The 24,765-nt window shown below is 49.0% G+C and overlaps 10 protein-coding genes across 22 annotated transcripts; 7 read left to right on the top strand and 3 right to left on the bottom strand.

Moving 5' to 3' along the window:
* Positions 1-1,558: 1,558 nt before the first annotated feature.
* Positions 1,559-3,095, top strand: LOC117899723 (glycine, alanine and asparagine-rich protein). 3 transcript variants are annotated; one of them, XM_034809978.1, is made up of 2 exons: positions 1,559-2,251; positions 2,360-3,095. In XM_034809978.1, the coding sequence occupies exons 1-2, from the start codon at positions 1,664-1,666 to the stop codon at positions 2,912-2,914; spliced, it is 1,143 nt and encodes a 380-aa protein (XP_034665869.1). In that variant the 5' UTR covers positions 1,559-1,663; the 3' UTR covers positions 2,915-3,095. The 3 variants fall into 3 exon arrangements, with proteins under 3 accessions (XP_034665869.1, XP_034665861.1, XP_034665852.1); XM_034809970.1 differs by having other exon boundaries at positions 1,559-2,280; positions 2,362-3,095; XM_034809961.1 differs by having other exon boundaries at positions 1,562-3,095.
* Positions 3,096-4,074: 979 nt separating this feature from the next.
* LOC117895931 lies at positions 4,075-4,497 on the top strand. Its single transcript, XM_034803900.1, has 2 exons — positions 4,075-4,183; positions 4,247-4,497. The coding sequence occupies exons 1-2, from the start codon at positions 4,075-4,077 to the stop codon at positions 4,495-4,497; spliced, it is 360 nt and encodes a 119-aa protein (XP_034659791.1).
* A 103-nt stretch (positions 4,498-4,600) lies between these two features.
* On the bottom strand, positions 4,601-5,276 carry LOC117899989. The gene has a single exon (XM_034810162.1). The coding sequence runs from the start codon at positions 5,234-5,236 to the stop codon at positions 4,676-4,678; it is 561 nt and encodes a 186-aa protein (XP_034666053.1). The 5' UTR covers positions 5,237-5,276; the 3' UTR covers positions 4,601-4,675.
* Positions 5,277-8,733: 3,457 nt separating this feature from the next.
* LOC117899796 (phospholipase A1-like) lies at positions 8,734-9,937 on the top strand. Its single transcript, XM_034810082.1, has 2 exons — positions 8,734-9,176; positions 9,236-9,937. Exons 1-2 carry the CDS (start codon positions 8,763-8,765, stop codon positions 9,920-9,922), a joined length of 1,101 nt encoding a protein of 366 aa, XP_034665973.1. The 5' UTR covers positions 8,734-8,762; the 3' UTR covers positions 9,923-9,937.
* Positions 9,938-10,339: 402 nt separating this feature from the next.
* On the top strand, positions 10,340-11,605 carry LOC117899771 (phospholipase A1-like). The gene is made up of 2 exons (XM_034810041.1): positions 10,340-10,826; positions 10,886-11,605. Exons 1-2 carry the CDS (start codon positions 10,359-10,361, stop codon positions 11,567-11,569), a joined length of 1,152 nt encoding a protein of 383 aa, XP_034665932.1. The 5' UTR covers positions 10,340-10,358; the 3' UTR covers positions 11,570-11,605.
* Positions 11,606-12,627: 1,022 nt separating this feature from the next.
* On the top strand, positions 12,628-14,928 carry LOC117899721 (vitellogenin-3). Its single transcript, XM_034809944.1, has 3 exons — positions 12,628-12,925; positions 12,993-13,252; positions 14,146-14,928. Exons 1-3 carry the CDS (start codon positions 12,664-12,666, stop codon positions 14,881-14,883), a joined length of 1,260 nt encoding a protein of 419 aa, XP_034665835.1. The 5' UTR covers positions 12,628-12,663; the 3' UTR covers positions 14,884-14,928.
* A 1,385-nt stretch (positions 14,929-16,313) lies between these two features.
* LOC117900057 (putative glycine-rich cell wall structural protein 1) lies at positions 16,314-16,859 on the top strand. The gene has a single exon (XM_034810264.1). It carries the CDS (start codon positions 16,412-16,414, stop codon positions 16,793-16,795), a length of 384 nt encoding a protein of 127 aa, XP_034666155.1. The 5' UTR covers positions 16,314-16,411; the 3' UTR covers positions 16,796-16,859.
* Positions 16,860-18,681: 1,822 nt separating this feature from the next.
* On the top strand, positions 18,682-19,417 carry LOC117900045 (glycine-rich protein DOT1). Its single transcript, XM_034810238.1, has one exon. The coding sequence runs from the start codon at positions 18,792-18,794 to the stop codon at positions 19,227-19,229; it is 438 nt and encodes a 145-aa protein (XP_034666129.1). The 5' UTR covers positions 18,682-18,791; the 3' UTR covers positions 19,230-19,417.
* Positions 19,418-20,590: 1,173 nt separating this feature from the next.
* LOC117899823 (glycine-rich cell wall structural protein 2) lies at positions 20,591-21,490 on the bottom strand. 10 transcript variants are annotated; one of them, XM_034810092.1, is made up of 3 exons: positions 21,249-21,490; positions 21,195-21,215; positions 20,591-21,161 (listed from the first exon to the last, which is right to left on the bottom strand). In XM_034810092.1, exons 1-3 carry the CDS (start codon positions 21,448-21,450, stop codon positions 20,695-20,697), a joined length of 690 nt encoding a protein of 229 aa, XP_034665983.1. In that variant the 5' UTR covers positions 21,451-21,490; the 3' UTR covers positions 20,591-20,694. The 10 variants fall into 10 exon arrangements, with proteins under 10 accessions (XP_034665983.1, XP_034665988.1, XP_034665989.1 ...); XM_034810097.1 differs by lacking the exon at positions 21,195-21,215 and having other exon boundaries at positions 20,591-20,932; positions 21,128-21,155; positions 21,252-21,490; XM_034810098.1 differs by lacking the exon at positions 21,195-21,215 and having other exon boundaries at positions 20,591-20,906; positions 21,132-21,155; positions 21,252-21,490.
* Positions 21,491-23,209: 1,719 nt separating this feature from the next.
* On the bottom strand, positions 23,210-24,007 carry LOC117899999 (loricrin). 2 transcript variants are annotated; one of them, XM_034810183.1, is made up of 2 exons: positions 23,577-24,007; positions 23,210-23,516 (listed from the first exon to the last, which is right to left on the bottom strand). In XM_034810183.1, exons 1-2 carry the CDS (start codon positions 23,952-23,954, stop codon positions 23,442-23,444), a joined length of 453 nt encoding a protein of 150 aa, XP_034666074.1. In that variant the 5' UTR covers positions 23,955-24,007; the 3' UTR covers positions 23,210-23,441. The 2 variants fall into 2 exon arrangements, with proteins under 2 accessions (XP_034666074.1, XP_034666065.1); XM_034810174.1 differs by having other exon boundaries at positions 23,210-24,007.
* Positions 24,008-24,765: the final 758 nt, after the last annotated feature.

Raw genomic sequence — 24,765 nt, 5'->3', positions numbered from 1 at the left:
CATAAAAGTTGGATGTTAAAAAGGGAATTTTTATGTTGCCACCACACCCCGCCCGGATCTACATGCGGACACATGGATAACCTGTTGCTAAATTATGGAAATGGCTTAGCACATTTTGCACAGAATTCAGGAAAAGCTTTTGTGCGGTGTTCTGTTGGTTGGTGACCTAATTTGCATAACAGTCTAGATAAATAGCGAAGCAAAGCAAAAGCAAAGCAAAGGCATGATTTACATTTACATTTACATTTGTAATATTTGATCTTAAATGGAAATAAACATACTTGAGACGTGGCCAGCGTGGACAAGTTTCTGAGCGTCACACACTGGGATGAAGCTCGGCTCGGATCGCATCTGTTCGTTGCGCTTCGGTTCGGCGTTCGGTGTACGGACTTAGGGTTGGGCGTGCTTTGGCGTAGCGTTGGCTAGGCTGTCGTTGTCCCCGTATCCCATCGCCCCCACCCCCAACCCCTTTGACTACGTGTGGCCATGCACAAGATTTCAGTGACTGAATGAGTGACAAAGACAATACAATGGCCACGCACATGGTCTAGCGGGTGCACTGAGAGAAATTGAGTAGCGGATATGCAGAGCAGTGTTGTCGGACTCAGAAAATCAAAACTCAGCATTTATAACTTTAGGTATTTAACTTAACTTATAGGTAAAAATAGCAAGGAAACACTTTACAATTTAAACAAATTTTATGTGAATTTCTACTTCTGTACTTAATTATTTAATGTGAAAAGAAACACAAATTCAGAAATTAAAATCAATTAACATTCCATACAAAAATATATGTTCAAAATGTACAAAATATTTTTAGTTTTTGGCATATTTCTTCAAATATATTCTTGCCTCAAAATAAGCGCAGATGCTCTTTGTGATGCTCTCCATTTTATTGATAAGCCACACTCAATCTTCTCTCAGTGTATTATTTTGTTTGGGGAATTACCTGCGCTTCTTGCGAATCCGTGCCGGCAACCAAAAGTTGGCTGCCCATTTTATTTTTGTTGCTGTTGTATTTCCACGCTAAGATTGTTTGCCCAGAGATGCGAGCAAAATATCTCACTTGATGGTTAAGTAGTTGAGGTGACAGACAGGCGGACAGATGAACCGTGGGACAGGCAGGTACAGCCCAATGGATGGATGGATGGGATGGATGGTGCCAGTGGCCGGTGCTGGCGGATATGTGAGCTGTGAGATGAGTGTTGCTGCCCCGCCCATGTTTTTTGTTGGTCTCTGCTTGGCTGGGCTTATAAGTAACTATTTATGAATTAAGCAAACAGCTTGGTGAAGCTCCAAACTGTCGCTCGTTGGATCAAGCTCAGCTCAGCTCTGAGCCCTGCTTGTGGCATAGATTAGAACTGGACAAACACACGCACAGACACAGCTACAGATACAGCTACAGATACAGACACAGACACAGACACAGATACAGCTACAGCTATGGATACAGCTAACCCATTGATGGGCGAGGGAAGTGTTTGGGGAACGAGATGAAAGATCGAACGTTGGCGCTGCCTATAAATTAGTGCGTCTCCACGAATTGGGACATCAGTTGAGTTTTGCTTAAGGAGCCAGTAGCACCACCGCACCACCAACCCAAACCCAATCCAGTCCAATCCAGTTCCAGTCCCAAGCCCAAACCCAATCCACAATCCACATCATGAAGCTGTTCGTTTGCATAGCACTTGCTCTGCTGGCCATTGCCGCACCCGCCCAGGCGCTGCTGGGCGCCAAGTTGGCGCTTCTCAAGGCCATTGGAGGCGGCCTCGGTGGCGGCAGCTCTGGCGGCGGTGGCTACGGCGGCGGTGGCTACGGCGGCGGTGGCTACGGCGGCGGTGGCTACGGCAGCGGTGGATATTCCGGCGGATACAATCAGGGCTACTACAGCCAGCCCAGTCGTCCCGTTTACAATTCTGGATACGGCTCGAGCGGCGCTTCCAGCAGCGCTTCATCCAACAGCTACGGAGGTGGCTACGGAGGCGGCTATGGAGGCGGCTATGGAGGCGGCTACGGAGGCGGCTATGGCGGCGAGCAGGTGGTGAAGATCATCAAGGTGGTAGAGCAGCCATCGTACTCCTCCTACGGACGTAGCTCGGGCTATGGCGGCAACTATGGCGGCAACTATGGCGGCAACTATGGCGGCTACAGCCAGGGCTACTCCAGCGCCAGCTCCAGTGCCAGTGCCTCCAGCTCGGCTCAGGCCCTGCCTGCTGTCAGCTACTCTGCACCAGCTCCCGCTGTGACCTACTCGGCTCCAGCTCCCGCTGTGACCTACTCCGCTCCTGCACCCGCTGTGACCTACTCCGCGCCAGCACCCTCCGTGACCTACTCCGCGCCAGCTCCCTCTGTGACTTATTCCGCTCCAGCTCCCTCTGTGACCTACTCGGCTCCACGTGCGCCTGCTGTCACTTACGCCGCACCTGCACCCGCTCCAGTTACCTACTCGGTGCCCGCTCCCCAGCCCGTGGTGCGATATCAAGCCGCTCCTGCTCCAGTTCAAGTCACGTACTCCGCCCCGGCACCTGTGGCCATCTCTCGCCCCGTCAGCTACGCTCCAGCTCCAGCTCCAGCACCCGTCAGCTATGCTCCAGTTGCACAGAGCCAACAGATTGTGAAGACCATCAAGGTGATTGTCGATGAGGATCAGTCCGGACGCGTGCCAGCGCCAGTCTATGGAGCACCAGCACCAGTGGCCAGCAGCTACTCGAGCGCATCCTCCAGTGCTTCTGCGGCTGACTACAACGACTACAATGGTGGCTACAACGGAGGCTACAACGGTGGCTACAATGGAGGCTACAACGGAGGCTACAACGGTGGCTACAGCGGTGGCTACAACGGTGGCTCCTCCGCTGGTGGCTTCAACGGTGGCTGGAAGCGTGGTGGCATCTTGGAGAAGCTGGTCGGCTGCTAAGCGAAAGGCATCCACGACCCAATCCCAATCGCACTCAACCTAAACCCTACCTAACCTTACTCAACTGTGTATCTATTTTTTTTTCCTAGTTCTAAATCGAATAATTACGAGTATATTTTTGTTGTATGCATAATTTCGAGCCGATCGCTGTGTACATAAAATAAATCAACAAGTCAACCCCGAAATCTGAACTTTATTATTCGCAGTCATTGTATTTACAACGCTCTGATGGATCTCATAACACTCTCAAATTGCTTCGACCTCAGACTGCGGACTTATGCAATCGCCAGAATATGCGTCCATCAATCGATTTCGTTTGTCTTCTAATTTTATTTGGGGGTTTTTTCGGCTGGTCGTTCATGGTTTGCTCTACGTTTCTTCGTTTTTCCAGAGTTCATTGTGTTATTGATATTCTAGCCGAAATTAGCACGCGGCTGCTAACTAACTTCGAATGATTCCGACTCGATTCCGGCTCTCAGAGGCTGGCAATGAACGCGAAGCTGCGACTCCCAGCCACTTGATCGATTGGCCTTTGGATGGGTATTTTCGAGGGCTGCTTAAGCCCTGAGCTAGTAGCATTTGTAGTGCCTTCGTTTTCCTCTGACTGCTGTGATTCATAATTGTCGCAAATATTTTGTTAGCTCACTGGAATATCCACGCTTTCAATCTAAGAGTTGGGTTTTTTTGCTGCTACCTTTCGATTATGTCATTTTTGACAAGTGTTCGTGACAAATTTGAATAAAGTTCTTTCCATGCAATTTCATGCATTCTTTGGATTAAAAGTAATTTCTATGCAGCACAGCGACGACAGTCTATCAGCAGCACAGATCGATTGAATTGTATTCAAAATCACTGGGTTTTCTACGCTTTCTACGCTCATGCAGCTGGCACTTGTATGAAGTCAAACGTTGATTACATTTCTACCAATGATCGCTGAGTTTTAAAAGCAAGGAAACCAGCGAAATAAATCCATTTAATCACCAATTTTTGCACCTAAGATCTTGATCTTTATCGTCATGTTGTCATGCAATATTTTATGTGCCAAGTTCGGCTGCAGAAAAGTGTCAAGAGATCGAACCCCGATGGTCTTTCAGCCAAGACCAAGAACTTCCGTTCCTTGGTGGCTATAAAAAGTGCTGTAAGTGCAATCCCACAACAAAATGTCAGCGTTGAAAGTAAACTTGTCCATTCTGCTGTTGGCAGTCGCCGTTACACTGACAGCTGGCCATGCGGTGGAGCAGGAGCTGCCATCGACACAGGCTGTCCACGGTGCGTATGAGCAACGTGCGTTTTTTTTCTCTTTTTTGTCACTTCTTTGATGCATTTGCTTAGCCTATGGTCCGGCAATACACATCAGCTCGGGTGTGCTGCAGCTGGCTGCCGACTCTGACACGCAGCTGCTGCTGCTGCCCAACGTGCACGCACACTCGCCCCTAGCCCAGCCATGGCCGCACTTCTACGTTGAGGGCTTGACCTCACACTTGCCACACGCGGCCACGCTGCCCCAGCATGAGGCACGCATTGTAATCAGCGACAATTTGGACTTTTCCGAGCAGCCACTGGTGAAATCCCATGGCCGTTAGCTGCTGCCTTTGACCCTTTGATCCGACAGGATCATATTTTTGTGTTTTTTTTAACTTAGATTTATTTCAAATATCGCTTCAAAAATTAACAAAAAAACAGAAGGAATTGCGTCAAAGTTTGCCCATCGAAGTAATTGTTGAGGCTTTTTGCTATAATTTGGGTTGACTATCACAGGGTTTAGTAGTGATGCTCCAGATCCAGATGATGATCCAGATGATGATCCAGCTGATGATCCAGACTCAGCTGGTGCTCGAGATGCTCCAGCTGATGCTCCTGCTCGTGCTCCACCTGCTGCTCGAGTGCCTGATGCTGCAGCTGGTGCAGCTCGTGCTCGTCGCGATCCTTGAACTCGTACAGGCTGCTGTAGCTGAAGGCGCCCTTGCCGTGATCAATGCCCGGCACCGGCTTGTGGTCCTCCTCGTAGTGGGAGTGCTGCTCACTGGCCTCGGCATACTCCTCGCCAGCATCGCTGCTGCTGCTGCTGCCGTAGTCGGCCGGGAAGCTGTCCTCGCTCAGATGATCGCCCAGCGCACCCAGCTGATCGTGCTCCGACGAGGAGAACTCGTGCGAAAAGTCCAGCTTGGAGAGCGCCTCGCCGCCAGTGAGGCCGCCAGCATAGCTGCCCAGCAGGCCAGCCGAGTGGACGCCCGAGGCGTAGTCCTCGCCAATGGGGGAGCACAAAGCGCCAGCCAGCAGATGGCCCAGCAACAGCATCAGCTTCGAGCGGTACGTGAACATATTGCAATGGACTGTGATTGGAATCTGAATCTGAATCTGCGATGATGTCTGGGTGGAACTGGGGTGAAGGCTTAACCGACGCGGCGAAATGTTTCGAATCAACTAATTTCTTTTGGCAAACTCTGTTTCATTTTATATGCTTCGGGGCTGAGCACAAACACACATGATGTGTACCTGTGTACGTGCTGCATTTTCCTGCATTTTCCAACCACAAACTGCAACAGCAGCAGCAGTGGCAGTGGCAGCTTCGCATTGCTTTTGTTTGGCTTGGCTTGGCTTGCTCCGTTTGGGCCATCGCCATCCACAATGTTGCAACGGACATCTGCCTGCCTGCCTGCCTGCCTGCCGCTCGGCCCGTTCGGCTGGAGCTGATAATTTGCTGCACTTACTCCGCATTACGTGTATGTGGACGCAGTGGCAGACATCGACGTAGCCATTGAGTAGCCTGTTGCAATGGCGGTGCGTATACGTAATATTCGAGCTTTGCCTTTGGGTCTGTTCGGCGGCTGTTCTCGGTGTAAGTTCGTTGCGCAATCCAAGACCAGCCCTACCGCTGAGGCCTCTCAAAGTTGCGGATCTCCGGCGCCAATGCGGAAGCTGCCAACATTTTTTGGCACAACTCCGTCAATTGGCCAACTAATTGAGTTTATCAACAATAGAATGGCAGAGCGAGCCACACTGGGCCCCGGGCTCTGAGTCCAAACAATGCACTAAGAGATTTTCATTGTGCAAAATAATATTCCAAAAATTGCAGTTGCCAATTGCTGGTACAACAAAACAGATGAAAAACAAACAAATTAACTTTAAATATAAATTGGGCGGGCAGGTATGTAGTTTGAATAGCCGAAAAGAGCCAAGAGACAATGGATCTAGAGGGAAAACGAGAAGGGACGTGTGAGACGCTTCTTACGCGTCACAACTTTTATACCCGGCACTCAGTACTAAATCTGCACTTTAGCGGTTATTTGTCCAATTTTACATTTTTTCTTCATCTGTCATCTACATCAACAACACTGCTCACGCCAACACGCTCCTTTAGCTCGCCACCCTCCCCTAGAAACACACACTGCAGAGTCAGGGCAGAGGCAGCGGCAGAGGCAGAGGCAGTGACGTGTCAGGGGCCAGGCCATAAACAGCGCGAAGCAGAGTGTGAATGCTGCGGGACGGGGTGGGTTTGGCCACTGAAAATTAATTTCTCCATTGTGGCTATAATAATGATCCAATTGGATCCCAATTTGGTGATCTGATAGATATGGTCATTCCCTACGGAATGGCTTTTTTAGTTTTCTGTTATCTTCAAAATGATAGATTTGGGAGGTTTTCGCCCTTTTGCGTGGGCGGAAGGGGGCGGGGCTCATTTTTGAAATACACTGGTTTCAGTGTGAGCATACAGCAGTCTGGTGCCAAAATTTGGTGGCTCTAGCTCTTATAGTCTCTGAGAACTAGCCGACAAACAAGACGGACAGACGGACGGACGGACAGACGGACAGACGGACAGACAGACATGGCTCAATCGACTCGGCTATTGATGCTGATCAAGAATATATATACTTTATGGGGTCGGAAACGTTTCCTTCTGTGCGTTACATACAACCGTTATCCGCACAAATACAATATACCCTATTTACTCTTCGAGTACCGGGTATAATAAAATAGCTTTTAGTTGGTAATATTATTTATGGAATTTTACTGCAGAAGTCCAAGTTGTAGTTGCTGGTTTTAGTTTACTAATAAAACTACAGCTGCTGTCTCGAAGTATCCCAAAAGAACCAATTGCAAGTGCCAAAAATAACCAAGCACAATCATCAATCAGTTTTTATCGTGCTAGGAATTTTCATCTATTTTTTGCACTTATATTTCTTCAACTAAATAATGAACCTGTGGCATAGCTTCGTTGCTGTGACTCGGAGCTAAAGTTCTTCAGGAATTTCAATTTGTGAAGGTTTCCAATCTATTTTTGCACCTACATGTTCAATTCTGTATCTTTATTTACTGAAGTGTTTTTGGAAATATAATAAATAAACATGGCAGGGAAATAAATATATTTGGCGACTCGGAAACACAAATATAAGTGCACAAATATATCGAAAGACATTTTGTACACCTTTCCTCATCGAAACTTATGTCTTTTGTCTAATTACAGATATCCCCATAAAAGATATGTGTGGCAGTCGGAATTGATTTCGTTTCCACGAGTCTACGAGTCTATTGACTGCAATTAAAAGCAATTCAGCCGCCAGCCAACGGAGCGAGCGAATGCTCCTCGCTTGATCGCCAGGCTGCACCAAAGAGCCACCAACAGCTGACACACTCACCCAATCTACTAACCCAAACAATAACTGACGGACACGAGTATCTGGAAGATTTGCAATAGGTAAAAAGCGAAACAAAATAGCTAAAGTTACATGTGTACATCTGGCTGATTGTGGCTGCCGCCAATACAACGTAAAATGTGCGAATCATTTTGCCGAAATGAAAACACAAATGGAAATGCACACGAATTATGGGTGCTCTTGCCATTCGAACTTTACAAAGTCGAAATAAATGTCAGCAAGAATTGCGTGAATATTTGCTTAAAATACGAGTACAGAAAATGCAGCAAATGTTTCAATTGAATTTGGTAATTATCTCAGCATAAATCACACACATAATGACACACATGAAGTGTGTTTCAAAAGTCGTTGCATTCATCCATTTGCCAGGTGATATAACTGCAGCGTGGCATACATTTTGCGAAACATTTTAGCTGCGATAAATTATTGATAACTTACCAAAGGCAGCGCAGCGCACACATGAGCAATCATTTAGGGGAAGATTAAGCCGTGAATCGGTCGATCAAATGCGCAGCCAGCCCCCTCCGAGCACTCTCCTCTCTCACTTTCACACTCACACTTTGCTCCTTCACTTGGCTTGGCTCTCGGCTCTCGGCTCGCGTGACGGCGCATGGCGGCAACATCAACGTTAACATCCACAGCGGCAACAGCGGTTCCAGCACACAAAATTACAAATGTAATAGCCGCCCCACAGATTGTGCCTCTGCTCATACAAACTCGTACGTATGTACACCCACTATAGTGCGCCGTTTGGGGGAGTGGTGGTCGCAGTCTCAGTCGCAGTCTGTAATTGCCAACGGTAGCAAAGTAGTTATTAATGTCGATTCGCATTTTGGGCCGCAGTAGCCAAAGCATTTCCTAACGCAAAATATTTTTGTGGAAATTATGCGATTGCCAATGGTTTTTGCTTGCTTGCCAGTTTGCCCCTCTCCACCCGCTGATCTTCTGCCCCTTTCGAGTGGGAAAAGCTACCTGGTTGGGCAAGCGGAGCTCGCATTTGGCAGCTTTGGCACGTGCACCACTGATAGGAATGCAGAAGAATCCGAGGAATCCAGAAACTGGATGTCTAAGGGTGCAGAAATATGTGATTTAATTTCCCAAATATTTGACTTGTGTATAAAAACGATGGCCAAGAACTGTCGTCACCTCACACAACCATGACAGCGTTTATTTCGGTGCTGCTCCTGCTGGCTATGGGCCTGTTCGTGGCTCCTTCGATCGCTGAAATTGGAGCTGATTCGAGTGAAAATGAGATTCAGGAAGAAGTGGGAAAGCAGCGTGGACCGTTTATAGGAAAGATAGTTGCGCCTCTCATAGATCACACATTCTCCAAGTTCAGTAAAGCCTGTACAAAATTCATTCGCCTCGGCCTTATCCGTCCTAAGATTAAGCCGGACATGTCGCGCATGAGTTTCCTGCTGCGCACTGACGAGTGCCAGAATGTCAGCATTCCGCTCACTGAGGCCGAGAGGCTGTGGGAGGCGCCGGGCTTCCATCAGGATCGGCCCACTGCCATCTTCATAACGGGCTGGAAAACAACCATTTCCGAATCGAACAGTGGTCCAGCTGCCAAGGCCTACAATTGTCGCAATGATACTAATTTTGTGGTAAGTAAATTGGACTGAAATGTGTCTAAAATTCATCTGATCTGTGACTTCTTCAACAGTTACTGGATGCAGCCAACTTCATAGAAATCCTGTACGCGTCGTCGGCGCTGAACACGGAGCTCATTGGGGAGTATTTGGCCAAGGCCTTGCTGAAGCTAAACCGCAATTATGTGATCGATAATGTGCACTTGATTGGACACAGTCTGGGTGCACAGATTGCTGGATCGGCAGGCCGGCACTTCAGGCAGTTGTCGGGAGGAGCGACACTGTCGCGCGTGACTGGTCTGGATCCGGCCAATCCCTGTTTCTACGATGATGCCAAGGGCATACGCAGCGGCAATGCTAGGTTCGTGGACATTATACACACCAATCCTGGAGTCCTGGGCACAGAGAAAGTCGTGGGCGATGCTGATTTCTTTGTCAATGGATTGAAAAAGGCCTACATGAAGGGCTGTGGGCTCCTGAACATCAACTCTTGCTCGCACAACCGTGCCGTCGACTACTTTGCCGAGACGGTGTACCCCGCGAACACAAACAACTTCCTGGGCAAGCGATGCGATCGGCAAGAGGATCTCGAGAAAGGTCGCAACTGCCATGAAACCCGCACAGTCATGGGCTACAATGCCAGTTCCCGCGATCTGGGTATCTTCTATGTGGATTTTAATGCTGATGAGCCATACGGACCCAATGCACACGAGAATTCTTTTACCTCGAGCCATAGCCAGTGCGGCGCCTGTTGGGCCTAAGCAAAGTCTCTAAGAAATTGCAGTGTTTCATCAAACTGACTAATATATGCAGTAAGAATGTGCAGCTAGTCCAGTCATGCCAGATTGCAGATAGCCAAACTGAAAGAAAAGAATACAAGAAAACATCCATAAAGATTTTAAATGTTTCTGCTCGTTTTTCTCATTTTACTTGCGATATTTTTAACGATCGTCAATTGTTTTACTGTCGCAGTTGACAACGCAGACAGCTTTATATTGCAATTGCCCATGGCCTTCCCCCTTTGGAGCTGGCTGTGGTACGTGTATCTACCTCGCCCGTGGAACACGAAACAAATAAGAATCTGGATAGCGGATATCTTTAGGGCCATAATGATTATTTATAATTGAAAAAATATTTGCTTGGCTTGTCCACAGGTGTATAAAAGGTTCCTATGGGCCGTGGTCTCCTCACACAACCATGACACCTTCCATTCCGCTGCTTTTTCTGCTGGCTCTCGGCCTGGCCGTGGCTCCGTCCAGCGGCGACCAAGGAGCTGACCTCAGTGGGAGTGAGACTCTGAAAATTCTAGACTTGGGTGCGCGGCTGGAGCAGCTGCAGGATACGCTGAAGCAAGCAGTCGTTGGGCAGCCGCTGAGCATCACCTTCTCAGTGCTCAATCATATATGCAGCACAATCGTTGACCTGGGCCTTGTCCGTCCCAAGGTTATACCGGACATGTCGCTTATGAGTTTCCTGCTGCGCACTGACGAGTGCCAGAATGTCAGCATTCCGCTCACTGAGGCCGAGAGGCTGTGGGAGGCGCCGGGCTTCTATCAGGATCGGCCCACGGTCATTTTCATTACGGGCTGGAAAACAACCATTTCCGAATCGAACAGTGGTCCAGCTGCCAAGGCCTACAACTGCCGCAATGATACCAATTTTGTGGTAAGTTAACTTGAGTTACATGCATCTAATATTCATTTGATCTTCCTTTGCTGCAACAGTTACTGGATGCAGCCAACTTCATTGACACTTTGTACTCGTGGTCGGCGCTGAACACGGACGCCATCGGGGAGTATGTGGCCAGGGCCTTGCTGACGCTGAACCGAAATTATGTCGTCGAGAACGTGCATGTGGTTGGACACAGTCTGGGTGCACAGATTGCTGGTTCGACAGGCCGCTACTTCAGACAGTTGTCGGGAGGAGCGACTTTGGCGAGAGTGACTGGCCTGGATCCGGCCAATCCCTGTTTCTACGATGGCAACGATCTGGAGGGCGTGCGCAGTGGCGATGCCAGGTTCGTGGACATTATACACTCGAATCCCGGAATCCTGGGCACTCCGAAGGTCGTGGGCGATGCTGATTACTTTGTCGAGGGACTGTTTGCGTTCAAGAGTGGCTGTGAGGGCCTGAATGACATCAGCTGCTCGCACAACCGCGCCGTCGAGTACTTCTCAGAGACGGTGTACCGCACGAACACAAACAACTTCCTTGGCAAGCGATGCGATCGGTATGCGAATCTCTGGTTTGGACGCAGTTGCGATGACACCCGAACAGTCATGGGCTACGATGCCAGTGCCAGCGATTTGGGCTTCTTCTATGTGGATGCCAATGCTGAAGAGCCATTCGGGCAAAATGCAGACAAGAATTCTTTCACCTCGAGCAACAGCCAGTGCGGCGCCTGTTAGGCCTGCCAGAGGTGTTGGAAATGGAAGATTTCAACAGATTTCTGTTTATGTTGCATCTATCTGTGTGATTAAATGTCTTTTATTTACACAAATGCTCATACATCAGAGCTTCTATGGGGAAGCTCTCCTGTCCTCATGTTTCGTGTTGGGAATCGCTGAGAAGGCAGACTTCATTTTCGGGTGACGTATTTTTGGTTTCGGTAATTTGAAGGGGCATCCATCAATAATTATCAAATGCACGTCGTCAGCATAACAATGGGGATGGGGATCGGGAATATTGAGTTGAGAATTGTGAGTCCGATGGGTCGGAAACGGGTTCGCATTAATATGGCATTGTTGTCGTAACCGTAACCAGCAGCAGCAGCAGCAGCAGCAGCAGCGGCAGCGGCACTCACTTGTTGTCGTTTACGTGAGACTTTGCCTACAGTTTGATACACTCCCGGGAGAGCAGACCTTGCCAGCTGGATGAGGAAGTTTGTGGCCGTATATGGAGCTTATAAATTATAGAACAATCTGTGCGAATGTCGCTAATCAGTTCGATGTCGACCCTCGGTGCCGTTAGATCAGAGACCTGTGGGTTCAGCAAGTGTTTGCTATTGATCATAATCATAAGAATTGTTGCTTGAAAGAGTGTTAACCGCATCGGGTGGGTCTTGGCCTTACGGGTTTGCTATCTGCGTCGAGTTTGAGTTGGTTAGAACTGAAATTTATGCAGATGAGGCGTTGGGCATGCGACTGCAGGCTGCCGCCCCACTCCAAGCTCGTATCACTCTATCTCTGTCTCCAGATCTGATTCTGATGGGGTGCAACTCGGGCGTCTCCGGCTGTGCGGCACTGTGGGCTTTCGAGCAAACGATCAAGTGAGCGAGTGAGCGAGTGAGTGTGATCGAGAAATGGAAACTAATTAAGTGACAAGTGCACCTTATCTGATTGCTGTGATGCGCATGAAATACATCACATCGATATGGTATTAAATAGGTGTATGTATATATGTATATATAAGGTGATGCTAGGCACCAGGCATCACCCTCGGGCTATAAATACTTTTGTCGAGCAGTTTCCGGCACTCAGTTCGCGCTCAACTCCCGTCCAGGATGGGTAACTCAGGACGCATTCATGGCCAGTCCAAGATTACGGGACGACTACCGTTGGTGGGACTGCTGGTGCTGCAGTTGGCCTCTCCCATTCGGTGCATTGAGTGGACCGTGCCGGATGTCCTAGAATCGATTGGCACCGTGGGCACGAGCATCATTGATCCCAGCCTGCTGCCCACACCCCAGGGTCTGCTCGATGGCAGCAAACAGCTGATTGCCGGCTACCCCTTTGAGTTTGTCTCCAGCTCACTCAATTTCATCTGTGAGTAAACATCCACCACAAAGTGATATTCAAGTGCCAAATGAAGTCTGTTTTTGCAAATTGGCAGGCTCCCAGGCTCTGTCGTCGCATAAAATCAAGTCCAAGTTTACGCCGGACATCAACAAGATGAACTTCCAGCTGCAGACGACCTGCACCAAGACAAACTTTCCTCTGACCGATGCGCAATCCATGTGGAAGAGTCCGCTGTTTGATCCAAAGAAGAAGGTCGTCATATTGGCCACCGGCTGGACCACCACAGTGAATGGCTCCGACACCATAGATGTCATGTCCAAGGCCTATAATTGTCGCGGTGATGTTAACTTTGTGGTAAGTTTTTTCTTACGTTTAGCAGAGGGTTTATTGTTGGCAAATTATTCAGCAATCCTTCAGATTTTTTCTAAAAGAGATTAGATGAGAATTGGGCAACAATGATAGAAGATTTGGCACGATAAGTAGATATTTAAAACATTTCCTATGCCACCTCCCTTGAAGCTTTTTAGAGCACTTGCTTTGCAAGAAAACGTAGCACTATATTGGTGCACACCACTGTACTGCATGTGTGCGTGAGCGGCAGCGCAGCAGCAAAGCCTTCTCCTATGCACATTGAGATTTAAAGTAAAGGGAAGCGAGTAAGAAACTCGCCTGCACAGATCTGCATGAGAAATTAATTTCCCCCCATTTCGACACATAACAGAATACGAAAGTGTGATAGAAGCATTTGGCTTAGCTGTGATTGATATTTGTGCCCACAGCAATGTAGACTCACGGTCTCTTTGTTCCATAGCTCGCAAATACATAACTGTTAATACTTTCGGGGTGTCTGCGACACATTGCGAAAAGGGACAGAGTTTATTCCCGTTACATTCTTTCAGCTACCTGCGCAGCTAGCAGGTAGCGGTGCATGGAGACCCATCGCGAAGATGAGAGAGAGTAAATTATGCGCTCTCTCAGAGACTGTCTAACTAGAGATGGAACTATTGTAATGTTGCTGCCGTGAGCCTAACACCAGAGGGAAAGTAAATATTTGGGATTCTATATTCTATAAAACGAAATGAAATTGTTAGCTGGTTCCAAGCAATCAGATATGTATGCATGTTTAGGTGTCCACTCCTAGCAAGTCACTCTTCATGAGCAGAGTAATGTAACAGTGTAATAAACTGAGCCGATGTATGCGCTACATCATTATTTATCACCTCTAATCAATTGTTGATTTATTTTAGGCAGTGGATGCGGCACGCTTCGTGGACACCCTTTACACATGGTCCGCCTTCAACACGGAGGAGATTGGCGAGAACATTGCCCATGGACTGGTGCATTTGCTGGACATTGTGCCCGTGGACAACATTCATCTTATTGGCCACAGTCTGGGCGCACACATTGTCGGCTCGGCGGGTCGCCATCTGCAACGTTTGACGGGAAAAACGATTCCGCATATCACCGGCCTCGATCCGGCCAAGCCGTGCTTCAACGAGGGCGAAATTCTATCCGGTCTGCAGCGCGGCGATGCCGACTTTATCGATGTGATACACAGCAATCCGGGCGTGCTGGGCAAAAAGGATCCGCTGGGGGACGTGGACTTTTATCCGGGCGGCATAAATCCGCTGCCCGAGGGCTGCTACTCGGTGGTCTGTGCCCACGGCCGCTCCTGGCAGTACTACGCAGAGTCCATCCTGCCCGGCAACGAGCACAACTTCATGGCCACGCGCTGCAACTCCCTGAAGCGGCTGCGAGATCTCCGCTGTCCGGGCAACGAGCAGCCAATGGGCTACGGCGTGCCGCACAACATTCGTGGCAACTATTTCCTGGAGGTCAGCGGCACATCCCCCTACGGCAAGCACTCCAGCGCAGTGCGTTCGGCCAGCCACGAGCACTGCGGCGTCTGCCCCAATGCAACGGACTCGAGCACAGCGGACTCCACACCAGCTGCAACTTCCACGGCAACGCCGAAGAAGTCCTAAAACTATTTTCTAACACACAATCATACATACATAATAGTAGCTAGAATAAGGCTTTGTTATTTCTCTTCTTTTTTTGTTTATTGTTGGCCTGGTCTCAGTCTGGACTGGCTCGACTTGGCCTGGCCTGGCCTGGCCTGGTCTGACCCGATTGCGATTACAATTTGCCTTCTAAGCGTTGACAATTCAATTAAATTCGTGTTTATTATTATTTGTGCTTATGCAAAGCACAACTTGTGTGTAGAAAGAGGCCGCAGTGTCGCCACAAATCTCTGTGCATGCAACGAGCTGCGAGATAATTGTTGACTCTGGCGTACAGTGGGATCGGTGAGCGGTGTCGGAAATTGGTATTGGATGTCATCTGGTTTGCATCCAGCTGATGCTTTATTGTCAGCTAAGGTCAATGGTGAATGTTGTCAGGGAACTTGACTCCTCCAACCTCCAACTGGAGCGAGTTGCAGCTGGAAATGAGCTCCATTTTTGGTACCTTCTTAATGTTCTGGATGTCCTACACGCTGGCTGGCATCTTTATGTGTCGAAAGTTGTTAGCTTCAATCGGTTTATTACAATGTTAGCTCAACAATTAAATTTGCTTTCAATGTGCTCGATTAACATATGAATGGGATGCCATGAAATATTGTTAATTATAACTGAAATAAGTTCAACATTTCAAGGGTTCCATCCTGTTTATTAAGTGTCGGATTACTTAAAGTCTCACTTGATCCCGTTTAGCTGACAAGCAGGAAATGACAAGGGCTCGAGGTTGATCTGCTTTTCGGTTGATTTTTCCACTGTGCCGCTGCAGGCGGGCCCCTTCACCTGGTGTCTGTTTGGGCTTGTCTCTGTCCAGCATGACAAATGACTCACCCGACGCCAGCTTCTTCGCTGTGTGTCCGCTTGTCCGATTGTCCGCCTGTCCGCGGCTTAAGCTTAAGCCTAAGCCCCAAGCCGAGCCGAGCCGAGTCGGAGGCAGTTTCCGCCACAAGCGAGGCGAGGAAATGATCCATCAAGCGTGTGAATTATGTACGAAAAATGTTGCAACTTAGCCACATGGCTGGTTGAGTAGTTGGCTGGCTGCTTCTGCCTCTGTTTGGGAGAAGGTGTCAGCTGGTGTTGTGGTTGCTTGTAAACAAGTTGACCCTGGTCAAGAATCGGACGCTCAAAGTGGTTTAATAAACTGCAATTACCTCGACCGGCGTCGGTGTCTATGTCGCAGCTGGTTTCGGTTGTTTATCACCCGTCCAGGGCAACCAACCCAACGCAATAGCCCCCTCATCCTCATCCCCAATCCCCAATCCTCATCCCATTCCATTCCCCTGCCACCCACCCAGCGTCGAGTGCGATTTATTTTGTGGATTCTCGACTTGACGCCCCAGACGAGATCTGTCTCTGGGCACGCAGTTTTGCGATAAATACCGAACGCTGTCCAAGCATCCGTATCATTCGAGTGCCACACTTCGAGACGCACACGCACAACCAACCAACCAGGATCAGGATTCCCCAACAAGACAAGCCACAACTCCCAAGTAACATGAAGCTGCTCATTGTGCTCTGCGCTCTGGTTGCTGGCGCCACCGCCGGCCTCATCCGTACCTCATCCGCTGGCTGGGGCTCCAATCCTTGGGGCGGCAGCAGCAGCAGTGGCTGGAATGGTGGCAGCAGTGGCTGGAACAACGGCTGGTCCTCCCAGCCACAGATCATTAAAGTAATCAAGATTGGCGGTGGCGGAGGCGGTGGCAGCTGGGGCAACAGCGGCGGCGGCTGGGGCAACACTGGAGGCTGGGGCGGCAGCAGCGGAGGCTGGGGCAACACTGGAGGCTGGGGCGGCAGCAGCAACAACGGCTGGGGCAGCAACAGCCGCTGGGGCAATGGCTGGTCCGGCTCCAGCTCCGGCTCCAACAGCGGCTGGTGGTGAACAGCTCCCTCGAAAATCCAACCCCCCAAAGCCAGTCCCTGCCAACATCCTGCCAACTCCCTCTCCCTCTTCCTCTCTCTCTCTCTGAATTTGTATCATAATATTTTATTGTAATACTCGTATATTTTTTGTTTGTATTCTTATGACTATTTTTTTTTAAACAAATACAAAAATCGCATTGTAAATTGATGCTCACTGGTTTCCCTCCCACTTCTAAGATCCGAAAGTTGCTCAATTATGGGATAAATGTTGAATGCACAGACCCAGACTCGACCTCAGCTGCTCGATCATCATCGCATAAACAGAGGAACTTTGAATTATGGATCGTTAGCAATTAACGTTCTAAACTTGAGAATCTTCGATTCTCTTTGGAGCAACAATTATTATTTTATGCATTTTTTAAATGATTGTGGAACATCGTTGTTGTGGTTGTTATCGTTGCTTGTTTCCAAGGTGCAGATGCGAGTGGAGTTCAGTGGAGATCATCACTAGTCCAAAGAAGCAAGCAGCAGCAGGTGGTACAGTGGGGCAAATTATGCTTGTTTACAACACTTTAAATGGTTACAAAAAATATTCGCTCTTTGTAGTAATTAATTTATGGCCGAGTGCAGGAGTTTGGTTCCATCTCCATCTGAAGTTTGCCCCATAGTGCGCAGTGCTGTATCGTGTGTTAGAGGTCGCCGCATGGACTTGGCTCTGGGTCATGTGTGCAGCATGCGTTACCAGCCAAATGGCGGTGCTGGTGGTGCTGGTGGTGGAGATTGACGCTCTGGCGTTGAAATTTATGGTAAGTAATGCACTTGGGCAATCATCTTGCTGTGTTTACATGCAAATTGACATTGAACTACTGTCTGTCCGCCTGGCTGTACGTGTGTGCCGCCTGGTCTGCGCTTGGCAGCGAGGGGAGTCTGCTGGGTGTATGGTAATCGTGTTAAACACATTTAACTACTGACACTGCCACTACTATTGCTGCTGCTGCTGCTGTTGCGGTTGTGGCCGCACTGAAAATGGAGATTAATTGCCGCAAATATTGCCTGGGAACACCAAAAATGAAACGAAACAACAACAAAAATGAACATAAATATGAATTTGCAGCTTCTGATGATGAACGCAGCATGAATGCTCTATGGATGCCATTTATGTTGCTCAAAATGCAACTAACCGCACTTTTTTCGTACCATATATATTGTCTTGTAAAGATTATTCTTAGATTATTTTGAAGGGCAAAGTTGTTCCATTTGCCAGATTCAACAGTTCTCCATCACTGGATGTGTCTGGCCACAGAATTGTCTCCCCAAGTTGCTTAAGTCCCTCAACTTTACTTGCAAATTGAAACTAAGATAAGTCCAGGGCGGTGGCTCTTCAATTGATGTGCTTTTTATTTATATTCTTAGTATTGTGAGACTGTTTTTCGCGGGGACCATCTGCAGCATACAATCATTACACCCTCCCATGTCCAGGGTACACTCAGAAGATGTTCAGAGCATAGAATAAATATTGTAAAATTTGAAGACAAATTGCTCTGGCTCTGATGGCTAAATGTGTAAACTGTTTGCAATTAATGATGCAGCTATGGCTCAGCGATTTACGAGTGGTTCGAGTGGTTGTTGTGGTTGTTGCGGCGGTGGCGTATACGCGATGCGCTGATGTCTCGACATTGCGTATGCGCTTTGTGGGCCGTACTTGAACATATAGAATATTGTGCATTGTGTAGAATTATTCGCTCGACTTCGAGTGCAGTTCTCAACCTTCCTTTGGGAGCGTTAGCAAAGGAATGGGCCACCAAATCGGGCGCTGGATGACTCAGCTGATGTGTGTGTGAGTTTTTGCCCATTTAGTTCCGTGGCAAGAGCTATAAAAACGCAGCTCTGGGCCCAGTTGGATCATCAGTGGAGCTAAGGTTCCAACAGCAGTCAGTCAGCGGCAGTTAATCAACCCCCCTCCGAATCGAATTCGAATTCCAATTCAAATCCAAGGACTCCCACAGCTCATCAAGATGCGTCACGCTCTACTCGTCGTCTTCCTTTGCGGCCTGCTCTTTGCATTTGCCTCGGCTGGACTGCTGGGTGGCGGAGGTGGCCATGGCGGCGGTGGCCAAGGAGGCTGGCAAAATAATGGTGGAGGACAGGGAGGCCATGGCGGTGTTGGCCAAGGAGGCTGGAAAAACGGCGGCGGCGGCGGTGGACAAGGAGGCTGGCAAAGCGGCGGTGGAGGAGGAGGCCATGGCAGTGGCGGCCAAGGAGGCTGGCAAAATGGCGGTGGCGGCGGTGGCCAGGGAGGCTGGCAAAATAGCGGCGGCGGCGGCGGCAGAGGTGGATATGGCGGCGGTAGCAGGTCTTTGGCTGGCAATCGCGGAAGTTCAGTCTCCTGGCAGGGAGGCAATGGAGGTGGCGGCGGCGGCGGCGGTGGCAAGCACGGCGGAGGAGGCTGGTAAGCCACCCCAAACCCCACACCAACACCAACACCAAACTACTCCATCAGCTGACGCTGATATGTGTTCCATGGCATAGAGATAGAGACACCATAAATACTTCTAATATTTTTTTGATCCAAAGCTTCTGCCCCAACTGTTTCTATTATTTCTATTTTTTTTTTACTAATAAAGAAATTTAATGCATTTTATACGAGCCTCTTTTTTCCCCGCAAAGCCCAAGGCAGCTGCCATAGAGGAAGATTGTAAGTGAGATCTCTGGTATTTCTTTTCTTATATTTCTTCAGAAGTGCACAGCAATTTTCATGACATGTGCCATAAATCGGACTTCAACTTAAAATCAATCAAATGTCCAAGAGCTGTCGCTTCTTTTGGCCTATTTTTACTCAACTTCTTTATAAAGATAACTTGACAGAACATAAAGAGTTGAAGTAGCACTGCCTGGAGCTCTTAGTCCAAAAAAAAAGCCAGACTATTGCTGTAGCAGGAGTAGCCAAATTTTCGCACATCGAGAAGCGCTTACAGAAGAAGTAGCATGTCAAGGTTTAGCAAGTGCCGTAAAAATATCGAAAAAAATGTGTGTCAAGAATAAATTGTTTTTGTTAACAAAAACAAAAAACCCTTTTAGTGAAAAAACCGCGGGGCTAATGCCAATATGCAGTAAATAAATATGCAGTTAACTAACAGCAGAAACGAGCCAAAAGTGCCATCTCTAGCTTAACGCACACTTTGCTCTCCCGCTTGACGCTCTCGCAGCGTCGCTGAGGGTCCGCTACCTGCGAGATGTACAGTTAGTTTTGCAAGAACGAAACGAAATAAAAGGGAAGTTGAAAAAGCATTCTGATGCTTGTGCTTGCAGCTCATCGCAACATAATTGTTACCTTTGCCAATGATAGTTAATGCTTTGGGTGCATTTTGGTATATTCTGAAGCTCATTTGGCACTCTATGCATATACATATATGTACACATGTATGTACATAAATATATTTGTATAAGAGATGCATTATCGCTTGCATCCACATTGTGTCCAATTATGACGCCATCAAAATGCGAGCAGCATCAATAATTCGCTGTAATCGGATAGCTGCAAGTATCGCCACACAGATAATACTCGTAATCAAATAGATTTCGCCTGATTGCAAGAGTGCACAAGACATATGTATGTACATACATACATACTACATTTACATATGTACATATGTATGCAGAAAACTTCAGGAGAATCCGTTGCAACAGTTCAACCTCTTTGGTCACTGCTTATTCGCTCTCTTCACCATATTGCTCTCTCACTCACAGAATTACAAGAGTTGTAACATTTATGTGGCATATTAAGAAATGCAAAAAAAAAGAAGAAATGTTTGGGTAAACTTAAGAAGAGAAATGCTATTTATGTACAAGTGGAGCAGTGTGGTATCTAGTGTCGCCTCGTCGCCTGTTGTCATGTGGATCACGCATCTGTGCATCTCTTTACCAGCTCCAGCCGCCGCCGCCACTGCCGCCGGATGACCAGCCACTGCTGCTCTTGCTGGGCCAGGCTGAGGAGCTGCCGCCGCCCAACGACCAGCCGCTGCCTCCACTGCCTCCGCCGCTCTGCCAGCCAGAGCTGCCGCCGCCTCCGCCGCTCTTCCAGCCAGAGCCGCCGCCGCCTCCACCACTTGACCAGCCTCCACCGCTTCCTCCTCCGCCGCTCTTCCAGCCGCTGCTTAGGCTTGACAAGGCCTGGGACTTCCAGCCGGATAGGCCGGACAAGGCACTCGACCAGCCGGATCCACCGCCACCTCCACCGCCCGAGCTGAGTTTCCAGGCAGAGCTACCGCCGCCTCCGCCGCTGGGCCAGCCCGAGGATCCACCGGAGGACCAACCGCTGCCTCCTCCGCTACTTGGCCAGCCACTGCCTCCTCCACCGCCACTCTGCCAGCCACTGCCGCCTCCTCCTCCGCTTTTCCAGCCACTGCCTCCCCCTCCACCGCCACTCTGCCAGCCACTGCCTCCGCCGCTTTTCCAGCCTCCGCTGCTGCTGCCACCTCCTCCGCCGGAGGACCAACCACCGCTGGAGGGCCAGGCACTGATGCTGATCTTGTTGCCGCCTGAGGACCAGCCTCCACCACCGCCGCCGCTGCCGCCACCACCGCTGCTCCAACTGCCATGTGGCTTGGCGAAGGCGGTGACGCCCAGAGCCACCAGGATACCGACCAGGGCCAAACGTCTCGTTGTCGAATGCATCTTTGCAGCTGCCGTGAACTAACTAATTTCCGACTGGGCCCACTCTCGGCTATTTATACCAGAGCTGGCAACCGCCCGAGCCAGAGCTAAGCTCATCTAAGATTCTAGCCGGCCTCATCAGACTCAGCCTCAGCATCAGCCTCAGCCTCAGCAGCAGCAGCAGCAACTTCGTTGTCGTCGCCGTCACCGTCGTCGCCGTCGGCTGAGTCGTATAATCAGATGTAATTGCCAAAACTGCCAAAGCCAAAGCCGCCTGCACTGGCTGCCGCTCGTCTTGGCTTGGGCCTCATTATGCCAACATCGACTTTCAATTTCGTACGCTTTGTTAGCGACCAGCAAGCCGTAGGTCCCAAACGGCAGCAGTCTGCCCGGCAACGCCTCCAGGTTCAGTTGCGCATGCGCACCTGACTGCACCGATATCGATCCATGGCGAACCCGCATCATGATCACCGATCACCGAACACCGATCATCGATCTATTGGCTCGCCATTTTGGTGTAACAGCCAGCCTTAGTCTACTTAATTGAGTTTGGTGGAGTTTCTGGCAGTGCCCCGAGGAGCCTTCAATCGATTCTTGATGGTCTGCCCATTACTCAGAACGATTTCTGGTTTGTCGAGGGTGCCGGTGCCACCAGCTGCGTGTTTGTCTTTTGGCTACCGTTTGCAATGGTTGCACACAATTCGTGCTGTCTGGCAAATAGGTTTGCAAAACAATCGATCAATCAATCAATCAGTATCAGTTTGGGGTTAATTTTTCTGGTGCAACTTTATGTTCTTTATGAGTTGACACATAACTTAAGCTGTTGCAAAGAATTTCCACACAGATCCCAAGAAAAATGGACCTTGAATACGCAGAGAGAGAGAGTAACTGAGAACTAAAAACTGCCTTGATTTTCCGTCTTCTAAGAGCACAGCAACGCTTACGTAACACTCGCTTTGAACGACCGGCTTTTTGGCTTAAATAAACTTAAGCATCGGTAATTTATCTTCGGTGTGGCAAAACTTACGAGCGGCTTCCATGCATTTTTCTTTCACAATGCGGCTTTGAATTGCAGTGCGTACTTCTGTCTCTTTGTCTAACCAAATGTCAGGGTCAGCCGAAAGGTACACAAATTTGGATACGGCTAAAAGAATTTAGAAGTTAGAAGTTCAATTATGATTTAAATTATGTTGAAACTGATCTGCGCCCTATAGCTAGTCTAGCTACCAAAGAAAAAAGAGAACGCTTCTGTTTAGTGATCGCCATTCGGTTCTGCCATTCACGGTGCTGACACAATGGTTTGTCCGCTTTGGAAAACCATTTAAACCTTTTGACTTTTTCACGTTGGTTTGACTTTCATGGGCGGCATAAAAATCAAATTTGGGTCTTTTGTGCGAGCAACTGCAGCTACGGCTGACTAAGATTGGTGATCAATCAATTGCCACAGACACAGATCAGCACAGATCAGCATAGATCACAATGGCAGTGCACTTTGGTTGCGCAACTTTGTGCACCAGGCCAAGTGCTAGACGGCCCAAATTGATTTGCCTTTGTGTTTGGTCTTCAATTGAGAGCTAACCTCACAGCCGCCTGCTGTCCCATTACCGACCAAATCGACTGACAGACAGGCTGACTGACTGACTGACTGACTGGTGGCATCGCCTTCCCTCCACTGATGACCTCAGGCATTGGGTCAAAGCAGGAAGCCGCAGAGCGGCAGAACCACAGAACCTCAACCGGTTCGCAGAGTATAAATAGAAACAATTTAAAATGGAAATTCATTTCTGGCAGATTTGATCAATTCTACCAAAGAGTATCTATTTTATATGTTAAAAAAAACATGTGTACTAAAAAATAAAAAAAAAATTAATCTTAAGCCATTGAAGACACTTTGGAACGCGTTTCCTTTGCTCCTTCTTCAGATGGCTTTTTGGTTGTCAGTTTGAACTAAGTTTGGATGGTTGGGTGGGGTGGGGTCAGGGAGGAGGGGTTTCAGGACTTGGGTGGATTGTTTACCAGCCCTTGTTCCAGCCACCGGACTGGCCGCCGGAGTAGCCACCAGACTGAGCGCCAGAGTAGCCACCGGAGTAGCCACCGGACTGGCCGCCATTGGACCAGCCACCATATCCGCCGGAGTAGCCACCGGACTGGGCGCCAGAGTAGCCACCGGAGTGTCCCTCATTGATCACCTTGACGATGATGACCTTCTCCACGGGCCTGGGAGCTGGGGCAGAGTATCCACCACCGCCAGAGTATCCACCGCCGCCGGAGTATCCACCGCCGCCGGAGTAGCCACCACCGCCGGAGTATCCACCACCGCCGCCGCCAGAGTATCCACCGCCTTGTCCTCCTCCAAGTCCACCGCCGAGACCGCCCAGCTTGCTCTGCAGGAGCTGTGCAATACCGCCAGCGCCGCCGCCGCCGCCACCACCACCACCGCCACCGCCGAGCAGACCACCGAGCGAGGCCTGGCCGACGGCCAGGATGGTGGCGAGGATCACAAGAATGCAGGCAAAGGGTTTCATCTCGAAGCTGTAGTGTTGACTGTTGACTGCTGACTGCTGACGAAGAGAAGCGGAAGCGTTGACTAATTCCAAAATCGGCAGACTCACGCACATTTATACCCCAAAATCGAAGCAATCGCAATCGGAATCGGAATTGAAGATGCTGCTGAACAGACAGAGACGGAGACAGAGCGCCTCACCTTACCCTGCCCAATTAGAAGCCATTGATGGACGCCGCATAGCAGCAGCAGCAGCAGCAGCAGCAGCAGCACGCTATCGATTTCATAATAACCCACATTTCCATGCCGAAACCGAACCGAGCCGAACCGAAGCCGAGCAGCTGCCGAAGATGCCCATGTCCGTGTGGCCATGTTTGTTGCTGGCTGTGGATGCTCGGCTGCTCGGATGCTTTGATGCTTTCTTGATGCTTCGTTGCCGGCAGTTCTTTTGTTTGCTTATGCTAATCTCTGCGCATGCGCGACTTGGTCTACGGCTTAAGATCTTCATCTTTTGTTGTGTCTCAAGACTGCACAGTGGTTTCAATTATTTCGGAAATTTCATTTGAGAATTTTAATGAATGAATTCGAAACACAATAAGCACTATTTTGGCTTTCTATGTGTGCTTTACCCGCTTTATGCTTACGCTCTCAGAGTTTATATTGAAATTAAATAATCATATTAGCAGCAAAGCGAAGTAATGAGTCGAGAAATGGCTTACAGCCCCTTTTATATCAGTGATTGGATCTACAGAACACCTGGAAACAGACGAGCATTGCTCGAGCAAGTCAATATAGGCAATTATAGGTTAAATACACACTCTTTACGCATTTAG

This window comes from Drosophila subobscura, chromosome A, assembly GCF_008121235.1.
Source record: "Drosophila subobscura isolate 14011-0131.10 chromosome A, UCBerk_Dsub_1.0, whole genome shotgun sequence".
NCBI classification, from domain to species: domain Eukaryota; kingdom Metazoa; phylum Arthropoda; class Insecta; order Diptera; family Drosophilidae; genus Drosophila; species Drosophila subobscura.
This window is presented reverse-complemented; position numbering and strand designations above follow the sequence as displayed.

What these genes read in the sequence shown, in the direction of transcription:
- LOC117899723 (XM_034809961.1), top strand. Translation starts at nt 1,664, where the DNA reads ATGAAGCTGTTCGTTTGCATAGCACTTGCTCTGCTGGCCATTGCCGCA.
- LOC117895931 (XM_034803900.1), top strand. Translation starts at nt 4,075, where the DNA reads ATGTCAGCGTTGAAAGTAAACTTGTCCATTCTGCTGTTGGCAGTCGCC. An exon ending in ATCGACACAGGCTGTCCACG is followed by an intron (nt 4,184 to 4,246) that starts GTGCGTATGAGC and finishes GCATTTGCTTAG; the next exon opens with CCTATGGTCCGGCAATACAC.
- LOC117899989 (XM_034810162.1), bottom strand. Translation starts at nt 5,236, where the DNA reads ATGTTCACGTACCGCTCGAAGCTGATGCTGTTGCTGGGCCATCTGCTG.
- LOC117899796 (XM_034810082.1), top strand. Translation starts at nt 8,763, where the DNA reads ATGGGCCTGTTCGTGGCTCCTTCGATCGCTGAAATTGGAGCTGATTCG. An exon ending in GCAATGATACTAATTTTGTG is followed by an intron (nt 9,177 to 9,235) that starts GTAAGTAAATTG and finishes CTTCTTCAACAG; the next exon opens with TTACTGGATGCAGCCAACTT.
- LOC117899771 (XM_034810041.1), top strand. Translation starts at nt 10,359, where the DNA reads ATGACACCTTCCATTCCGCTGCTTTTTCTGCTGGCTCTCGGCCTGGCC. An exon ending in GCAATGATACCAATTTTGTG is followed by an intron (nt 10,827 to 10,885) that starts GTAAGTTAACTT and finishes TTGCTGCAACAG; the next exon opens with TTACTGGATGCAGCCAACTT.
- LOC117899721 (XM_034809944.1), top strand. Translation starts at nt 12,664, where the DNA reads ATGGGTAACTCAGGACGCATTCATGGCCAGTCCAAGATTACGGGACGA. An exon ending in CAGCTCACTCAATTTCATCT is followed by an intron (nt 12,926 to 12,992) that starts GTGAGTAAACAT and finishes GCAAATTGGCAG; the next exon opens with GCTCCCAGGCTCTGTCGTCG. An exon ending in GCGGTGATGTTAACTTTGTG is followed by an intron (nt 13,253 to 14,145) that starts GTAAGTTTTTTC and finishes GATTTATTTTAG; the next exon opens with GCAGTGGATGCGGCACGCTT.
- LOC117900057 (XM_034810264.1), top strand. Translation starts at nt 16,412, where the DNA reads ATGAAGCTGCTCATTGTGCTCTGCGCTCTGGTTGCTGGCGCCACCGCC.
- LOC117900045 (XM_034810238.1), top strand. Translation starts at nt 18,792, where the DNA reads ATGCGTCACGCTCTACTCGTCGTCTTCCTTTGCGGCCTGCTCTTTGCA.
- LOC117899823 (XM_034810088.1), bottom strand. Translation starts at nt 21,450, where the DNA reads ATGCATTCGACAACGAGACGTTTGGCCCTGGTCGGTATCCTGGTGGCT.
- LOC117899999 (XM_034810174.1), bottom strand. Translation starts at nt 23,954, where the DNA reads ATGAAACCCTTTGCCTGCATTCTTGTGATCCTCGCCACCATCCTGGCC.